The 9,199-nt window shown below is 43.7% G+C and overlaps 1 protein-coding gene across 2 annotated transcripts in view; it reads left to right on the top strand.

The window, feature by feature from the left end:
* Nucleotides 1-9,199, top strand: part of Mat2b (methionine adenosyltransferase 2B) — a 26,010-nt gene that overhangs the window by 1,914 nt on the left and 14,897 nt on the right. Inside the window, exons 1-4 of one of the 2 annotated variants that reach the window (XM_031353085.1) lie at nt 740-961; nt 5,424-5,618; nt 8,056-8,170; nt 8,529-8,681. In XM_031353085.1, the coding sequence (XP_031208945.1) occupies nt 899-961; nt 5,424-5,618; nt 8,056-8,170; nt 8,529-8,681 (526 nt within the window). In that variant the 5' untranslated portion in view covers nt 740-898. Of the gene's footprint in view, nt 1-739; nt 962-5,423; nt 5,619-8,055; nt 8,171-8,528; nt 8,682-9,199 lie in introns of those variants that run through there. The other variant, XM_031353086.1, reaches the window with a different exon arrangement.

Here is a 9,199-nt window from a genome sequence, read left to right as displayed (position 1 = left end):
AGAGAGAGAGAGAGAGAGAGAGAGAGAGAGAGAGAGGAGAGGAAAGAAAACCAGAAACCGAAGAATCTGCCTTTTAGAAAGTAATATTCTCTCCCACACCTTTTTATTTTTAATTAGCTAAAAATAAGCATTTTTCAAACTTCACAGCCTTTTTTTTTAACATTCCAGAAAAACATAGCTTCCAGAGATGTTCATGACTCAGAGCAGAGGCACTGACCTATTTTTATCTTTCTCCTTGCCCTAAACAAACAAAGGGCCAACCACACCTTGCCTAGGTTGGTTGTCCTCTCCTGTAACCCCAGCCCTTGAGAGGGGAAGCTAGAAGATCAGAAGTTGAAGGTCTTTCTCTGAGCCCAAGGCCAGTCTGAGGTTCGGACTGCCTAAAACCAACCCAAGCCAGCCTTAGCTCTGTGTTCTTGGGACCACCCTTACCTTCTTGTCTCCTAACTTTACATATGTTTTAGTCTATATAATACAATGCTCGGTTGACTCTTAGGCATTTCGCCGTCTGCAAACCTAGGCGAATCGATTCCTTACCCCTTCACTAAGAAAGAAAACTGGAAGGAGAGATTAAAAAGAAAGAAAAAAACAACAATATTCATAAACCCAAGGAAGCCTGCATCTCTTGCTTGGCATCTGTGCCTGTGTTTAAACGCTCTGTCTCTTTAAGAACTGGCACATGGGCTGACAGCGTCCCTTGAAGTCCCGCCTTTCTTTGAGTGCGTGGCGACTGGCGGCCAATCAACAGGCGCGGCTAGGGCGGCGGAAGCCGGAAGCGGCAGCCAGGGTCGGCCTAGGCCTAGGGGAGGAGGGCCAAGGGCGCGGGCGCTGCGGCCCCTGGCTGTGCTGCGCTAGAGGACCCTGCGTTCGCGACTGAGGCGGCGCAAAGACTGCGGGCATGGTGGGCCGGGAGAAGGAGCTCTCCATCCACTTCGTCCCCGGCTGCTGCCAGCTGGTGGAGGTGAGGTCCTGGGCGTGGAGCCCGGGGTGGAGCCTTTGAGTTTGTTTACCTCTCTTCCCTGTGTGGCTACGTTTCCGCCGCTGCATCCAGGGAAGCAGGGAGATGGGGGTTCCCGCCGTCCCCGGCGGGCTTGTTCATCATTTTTGTTTTGAGTAAAATGACGGTGTTAGAGGTGTCAACTTGGTGAAACCATAGTTTGCACAGGGCACGCCACTTCAGCCACTCTAAGGATGTCAGTATTTCCAACTGTGCGGTACTGTTAACGCTCAGTCTCTCGAGTGGGACGACAGGCATCGCCTCGAGTTTATTCAGTAAGGTTTGAGCAGGAATTCCAATGTTTGGCTTTTAGCCCCTAGGGTTTCTGAACCACAGTATTTTGCGTGGTGGAAGACTGCTGAAAGAAATTGCATGTCTGGTAAACTTCCCCCTGCATGTTTCCAAATCCGATCCACGGTTCCGTTTCAAGCCTTATAGCACTTACTGACCTACAGAATGTATCCAGCGCAGTCCATGAGACTGTTAATTCCCAAACTAATGTGTCTTGCAGATATAAAAACGTCTAGGATGTGGCCAGTTTTCTTTTTTTTTTTTTTAATGCAAACTTGTAATTTGAGGGAGGGTCCCTTGCTTGGTAGAGTTACTGGAGATAAGGGAGTCCCCATTGAGATAAAGTAGCCTTGATTCCGAGTATGCCTCCATAAGAATAGCACCTTTTCTTAATTGGCGATTGACTTGGGAGGGCGGAGCCCCTTGGGCTGCTTTAGTCCTGAGTTGTTTAAGAAAGCAGGCTTAAGGCCTGTCTGTGTGAGCTCTTACCTCCAGGGTCTAGTCCTAACCTTCAGGGGTGAACAGTGATGTGGAAATGGTAAGCTAAGTACTTTCCTGCAAAACAATGCTCTGATGTTTTCACACAGCAATAGTAACCCTAACTAGAACTCAGTGTGTGTTGTCCAGGCTTGCCTTGGACTCGACAAATTCTCGTGCTTCTGCCTCGAAGAGTGCTGGAATTGAGGGTTTGAGCCACCACAACCAGCTGTTAATGGGGAATTTTTACATTTGGGTGATGCACATCCAAAATTATCTCCAAATGGCTGGGCCTTCGCTAAAGTTTGAATGTATTTGCAGTTCCAGACTGGTGACAGCATGTGACCAAAGGTGTGTGCATAAGAGCCTGTAGTCTTGTAGGTTAATGTATTTGCACAGTTCAGTAAAAGAAAAGTGGAGCATTGTAAACTGGGCATGCTAACTCCTGTCTGTGATCTCAGCACTCAGGAAGTTTGTAGTGGTGGGTAGATGTGATTGCTTTTTAGGTTGGTTTTTGTGGTTTTCTTGTTGTTGTTTTGTTTTGTTTTGTTTTGTTTTGTTTTGTTTTTAAACATTTTCACTGTGTATTCATGCCTGGCCTCAAATCCATGGAGTTCTGCCTGGCTCTACCTCCAGTGGGCTGAGATTAATGATGCCACCACACCCAGCAACCTTTTTCATTAAAAAAAAAAAAATGGTACAGTAGCTGGGCATGGTGGCTTATGCTTCAACCCATCACTCTGAAAGCTGAGGCAGGATGATTTTCAGGCAAGCCAAGGTCAGATAGTGAGACCCTGTTTCAAAGAAGCAAACAGCAGCCAGAAGGTGCAGACAGCTGTGTTTTGCATGCTCGAGTTGCTCTCTCCACATGTGCAACTGAGATTCACTCTTGTTACCAGCTGAGAGTTGGCATAGTTAATGTCAGTGAGGTAGCCTGTTACCAATTCCTGTTAAGAATACTGCCTGTGCGTACAGTGGGGAGATGGGGTTGAGCTGTTCCCCTCTGAATTCCATTCCTATTAAGCAATCTAGATATCTTATTTCTAAAATCTCAAAGGTGTCCAAGGATGTTAGGCAGGTAGAGCGTGAATGTGAAACTTGAAACTGTTGAAAGTGAATGTGAAACTTTCTGGTTGTCCCCACACCCACCCCCCAACACCCCCCAGGCAGGCCTCTATACCCAGGGCTGGTCTTGGATTCTTTGAGATCCTCCTGCATCAGATGGTTTTCTTTTTCAATTATGCATGTTTGCTGAGTGTATAGCTGTGTATTATGTGTCCAGTACCCACTGAGGCCAAAAGAGGGTGTCCATCCCAGTAGAGCTGGAGTTCCTGGGAGGCCAAAAGAAGGTGTCCATCCCAGTAGAGCTGGAGTTACTGGGAGTTGTGAGCTTCCCAGTATGGATGCTGAGAACCCAATTCCAATCTGCAAGAGCAACTTTTTTTTTCTTTTTCTTTTTCTTTTTCTTTTTGTTTTTTTTAGGTTTTTAAATGTTATGTGTGTGGGTGTTTGGCTTGTATGTGTTTGTTCAGCCCATGCATGCAGTACTCTTTGAGGTCCACAGAGGATGTTGGCTTCCCCAGGAACTGGAGTCACATATATTGTTGTTACCTGCCATGTGGGTGTTGGGACTCTACCCAAGTTCTCCAGGCCCGTCTGTTTTCCTTCCTGGTGTTTTCCCAGGCCTCTTCATGGTGTTTGTTACATACATATACAGTGTTCCGAATCTATACTAGACTTAGCATGCTTTGACCCGGTCATTTCAGCTGTGTGTATATGTGGACGTGCACAAGTATGGCTTTTGAGACAGGGTCTTGCTCAGTGGGCCCCACTGAATCCCCTGTGTAGAGCAGGCTATGCTCAGGTTGCTGATATCCTCCTGCTTACTGAGGTCATCACTACACCTGGTTTACAGTTAAGCCTTTGAAGGGTTATTTTCTTGCCAAACTTCGAAGAAAACATTTTGCTGACTCAAGTCTTCATTTTCATAAATTGCCTGGCTTAGAGCCAAGTGGTATAAAAGTCACCATATGAAGTCTCATTAAGTTTTTAAAAAATGTTTTGAAATTGGTTAAATTAAAATTCTTAATAGATTTTTTTGTATGCTGCCCTCCCTCATCCCTGTCAGCACCTTTTGATTCAGCTTTTGTACATGCTGGAAACAGCTGATTTTAGTGTCCTTAATTATGTATGCTTACTAAATCATTTATCTAAAAATGTTTGGATGTTGCCTGTATCTGTGTGTGTACACACTTTTTTTTTCCAACTCAGAATTGGGTGACTTCCACAGGAGTAGGGCCTTGTGATCAGATCTAATGAAAGCTTGAGCTACAGAGTTCGCGCTTCAGTTACAGGTGTGTGACTCTCTGCTGGCTGAAACAGGATTTTTAAAAAGGAAAAGTTGGCTTTACTTGAGAATTTGGCAGGAAGTGTTATTCCATCTTTGGAACTATGCCTTGGGTATACAGAAATCAAATTATTCCTTAAGCAGTAATTTTAAAATTTTTCTGTGAACACAAATATGTTTTTTCAATGGCAACAGATTTTTTTTAACTAGCTGTCATCTATTAGTCATAAGTATTTTGTGTAAGTAAACTTAGTGCTGACTGAGGGACGTATTAGTTGACTTTATTCCAAATAAACTCCTATGAAATGTTGACTGATTTTCAATCCTGTCAAAATGTGACACATTATCTGAGCCTTGTGCATTTGCAGAGTTTCTTAGAAGATGTGAAACTCTTGTTAACTACTCATGGGGTGGTATGATCACTTCATCCATCATAAAGCAGAGTAACTTCCATTGTTAACATAAAATCTAAATTAAATGGGAAATTTAGTGGTGATCTTATCTTAGGTTCTTTTTCTTGATTATTAAAACTTTATTCTTACTCATTTAAAAAAATAAACTTACTTACATGAGTGTTTCATCTGTGTATGTATGTGTACCATATGCATGCCTGGTACAGAAGCCAGAAGAGGGCATCAGATCCTCTGAAATAGGAGTGAAGGAGAGTTGCTACCTGCCATTGGGTGCTGGGAATCAAACCCAGGTCTTCTGGAAGAGCAACCAATTCTCTCTCTCTCTCTCTCTCTCTCTCTCTCTCTCTCTCTCTCTCTCTCTCTCTCCCCTTCCTCCTCCCCCTCCCCCTCCCCCTCGTGTGACCAGAAGAGGGCAATCAGATCTGCAGTTATAGGTAATTGTAAGCCACCCAGTGTCTGTCTCCTACAAAAGCTGTGTGATCATAAACAAAGCTTGCCAGTCTCAAGGAGACCGATTATCAGTGGGGACGGAAAGATGGCTGTGGTACGAGGTCTGTGTTGATTTGCAGAGGACCCAGGCTCAGCTCCCAGTACCTACCTGTGGACTCCCTGTCTCCAGTTCCAGGAGATTTTATACTCTCTTCTCATCTTCCCCAGGCAGTGCAGGTAGTACACACACATGCATGCAGGCAAAAATACTCAGACACATCAAAATAAAATAATTAAACACAAACTCATTAAGTCATGCAGTTGTTGATGCAGTTTGATTGATTCATCTAGCTTTAAAATTGACATTTAAGTATGTGGTATTAATTTAAAAAATACTTAACATTTCTGGTATTTGGTACACAATAATGTCTTTATGAGAATTGTGACTTTATTCCCTTTGTACGTCTAGGAGGAAGTGAACATCCCTAGCCGGCGGGTTCTTGTTACTGGTGCCACCGGGCTTCTTGGCAGAGCAGTTTACAAAGAGTTTCAGCAGAGCAACTGGCACACCGTTGGCTGTGGCTTTCGAAGAGCAAGACCAAAATTCGAACAAGTGAACCTGTTGGATTCTGAAGCAGTTCACCACCTCATTCATGATTTTCAGGTATGGGTTTATGTATTTGAAGTTGTATATGTATGTGTTCTATTAGGAATTGATTGTATGGCTTATACCGAAAGTTTGTGCTTGGTTTCGGAAAGCTGTGCTTGAAAGTTATGACCTGTTGAGCCACCACAATGCAGAGTGTACTTCTTTTACATGACTTGGAGTGGTGCTTGGTGTTGGGGCCAGAGGTCCCTAAGCATGCTGGGCAGGTGTTCTACCTCAGAGCTATGCCAGCCTCCCTGCCCTGCACAGCCTTGTCGGGAGGCATGGCTTGTGTTTATGCAGTGCTTTCCTCGTGAAGCTTGCCATGGAGTGTTTGGGTGCTATCTGGGAACCGGGGGTCGGGGGTAATGGAAATATTTCTGCTTTAATGCTAAGAAAGTATGGTCAGGGGAACTTGAGTAACCTGTGTGCCATAATCCGAGAAAAGTTAGAGGAAAATGAAGACTTTGTTCTCCTTGACATCAGATTTCAACTTTGGTTCTCTCTAAAAGTGTGATTCTGGGAGCATGAGTATTAGAAACACAGGGAAACCTGGTTGATTGCAGGCTGCATGCCCAAAGTGTAATGTTTTAAGTCTGGGATGGGCCTAGGATATTGTATCTGAAACATCCTAGTTCTGCACATTCAAGGTTAAAAACAATTCTTAGCAATCCTTGAGCAATTTATTTTCTGTGTATGGGTGTTTTGCCTGCATGTATGTCCGTACAACACATGCATATAGTGCCTGTGGGGGTCAGAAACGGGTGTCTGATCTTCTGATCTATTCTTCTTTTATATGCATTGGTGTTTTGTCTGTGTCTGTGAGGGTGTCAGATCTCCTGCAACTACAGAGTTCTGAGCTGCCTTGTGGGTATTGGGAACTGAACCTGGATCCTCTGCAAGAACAGCCAGTGTTTTTAACCACTGAGCTCTCTCCGGCCTCGGAAACTGGAGCTATAAATGATTGTTATCCATGTGACTTCCAACCTCCAGCACAGAGACATTTAACACCAATCTTAGCTCTTGCTCTGTTGTTCTTGCATTAAAAAACCTTTTCTTTTCTAGAAGAGCTCCTGCATCCCTGCTTTGATGTTTCAGGCTCTTTAAATGTGTCTCTTTCGCTCAGATGTGAAGGCTTGTCTGTGTCCTTACTGGTGTGTTGTGGTTAGTTGTCAACTTTAAAGGAGCTAGTGTCATCTGCAAAGGGAATTTCAGTTGGGAAATGCCTCTAACACGTTCTTCCATGGGGCATTTTGTGATTAATATGGCTGTGGGTGAGCTTGAGTTGCTTATTTATGAAGCAGGCTGAGCATGCTATGGGGAGCAAGCCTGTGAGCAGAGTTCATCCATTGCCTTGCTACCAGTTCCTGCTTTGACTTTCTTCACTGACAGACTTTGGGGTGTAAGTGATAAGCCATTTCTTCCTCAAGTCTATGGTAATAGAAACAACTAAGACATGGGAGCTAACTGCTTTTATGGTCAGGTGGACCTGTGGTTTCCGTAAATAGCTGATTCTTGTTAAATGAGTGCTCAAAAAAGCTTGAATTTATGATTTTGGGGGGCGGGGGGGTGTTGGTTTCGAGACAGGATTTCTCTGTGTAGCCCTGGCTGTCCTGGAACTCACTTTGTAGACCAGGCTGGCCTCGAACTCAGAAATTTACCCGCCTCTGCCTCCCAAGTGCTGGAATTAAAGGCGTGCACCACCACCACCCGGCTTGAATTTATGAATTTAACTTGCAGCTGATACTACTTCCCTTTTGTCATGAGTTTAGTAAATGTTATGGTCGGGGTGTAGCATCATGGCAGAGCACTTAGCAGTCTGTAGGGCCTGGGTGTGATGAGTAAAGTCGCAGTAGTCATCGTGTCCATGGTGACTTTCCCACCACGTTGGGATTGAGGCTTATTTTGCTTATAAGGAGTTATTAATAGTTTTTCTGCATTTTGTCTAAGGATTACTAAGTTTTTACCTTGCTAGGAATGCAGATCAGGGGTTCACTCACGTGCCTGGCTAACATGTAGTGTGCAAAGTTCTGGGATCTCTAGCACTGCCTAAAAAAGCACATACAACAAAATTGTTCTTTCCTTTGCAGAATGAAGGGGGGGTGTCTTTTTCTCTCTTTCTTTCTTTCTTTCTTTCTTTCTTTCCAAAGAAAAAAGAAATATGACAAATAGTGGTAGCACACACCTTTAATCTCAGCACTTTAGAGGCAGAGACAAGTGAATATCAGAGTTTTGGACAATCTAGGGCTATACAAAATCCTTGTCTTGAAAAACTAAAAAAAAAGAAAAAAGAAAAAAGGTAAGTGAAATAAAAGGAAAAAATAAAATTAAACCGATTTATTTTTAATTGAAGGCATGTTGACTTCAGGAGCCTTTCTCCCCCTGAAGTTACTCTAAGGAAGCCATGGTTCTCTGTTCTCTCCATTTTGGGTTAAAAATTCAATGTTTCTTTTAGCCTCACGTCATAGTGCATTGTGCTGCTGAGAGAAGACCAGATGTTGTTGAGAGTCAGCCAGATGCTGCTTCCCAGCTGAATGTGTGTGCCTCTGGGAATTTAGCAAAGGAGGCAGGTAATGCTACATTATCACTGGATTGTTTTTTCAAGACATACTTATTTTATCTCCATGCATTCATATGGTACATGTATGTCTGTGCACCATATGCATGCCTGGTATCCGTGGGGTCCAGAAGAGAGGGCTTGACATCCCCTGGAACTGGAGTTACAGATGGTTCTGAACGCCCGTGTGGGTTCTAAGAACCAAACCTAGGTCCTCTTGAAGAGCAGCCAGTGCTTTTAAGTTGAAAGTTTCATAGCTGTCTTTACATGAGTTTTTATTCATCTCTGGGAAAACAAAGCAAAACATGAGATACACAAAACATTTTAAATTCCATTCAAAAGTAATGCAGTGGATTTATGTCTTTTTGTAGCTGCAGTTGGAGCATTTCTCATCTACATTAGCTCAGATTATGTGTTTGATGGCACAAATCCCCCTTACACAGAAGAAGATATACCAAGTCCCCTGAATCTGTATGGAAAAACAAAATTGGATGGAGAAAAGGCGGTCCTAGAGAATAATTTAGGTAAGATCCAGTATCCTTGGCTCTGATCGTTTTTGAAGACTGTTTTGTTGTTCATGAGAGGATGTGTTCTTAATTTATTAAAAATATCCAGAATTGGTGTGTATGTTGGGAGGTTGTGATTTATATTCCTGAACCTCACCACTTGGAAGCTGAGGCAGTAGGATTGTGAGTTTTAGGATACCCTGGGCTATATAGTACGCTCCTTTCCTCTCCTCTCCTAATTAAAGAAAGAAAAGAGGAAACAGGGACTGTAGGCTACTAGAAGTTAGACAATATGGGCAGGTGAGAGGTCAGTAGGTAAAGAGGATTGCCACTAAGCTGATGACATGAGTTGATTCTCAAGATCCATGTGGTGGAAAGAGAGAATCAGCTCCCTGCAAGTTGTCCTCTGATCTTCATACGTATACACACACACACACACACACACAAATGACATTTTTCGAGGTATACATTTGTAGGATGCCGTCCCGCAGCTCCTACCTGCGTGGGGTTCCACGAACCGAGGATTTGGAAACCTG

Source organism: Mastomys coucha, unplaced genomic scaffold, assembly GCF_008632895.1.
Source record: "Mastomys coucha isolate ucsf_1 unplaced genomic scaffold, UCSF_Mcou_1 pScaffold5, whole genome shotgun sequence".
NCBI lineage: Eukaryota > Metazoa > Chordata > Mammalia > Rodentia > Muridae > Mastomys > Mastomys coucha.
The sequence above is the reverse complement of the archived record's forward strand: the minus strand, read 5'-3'. Positions and strand labels throughout refer to the sequence as shown.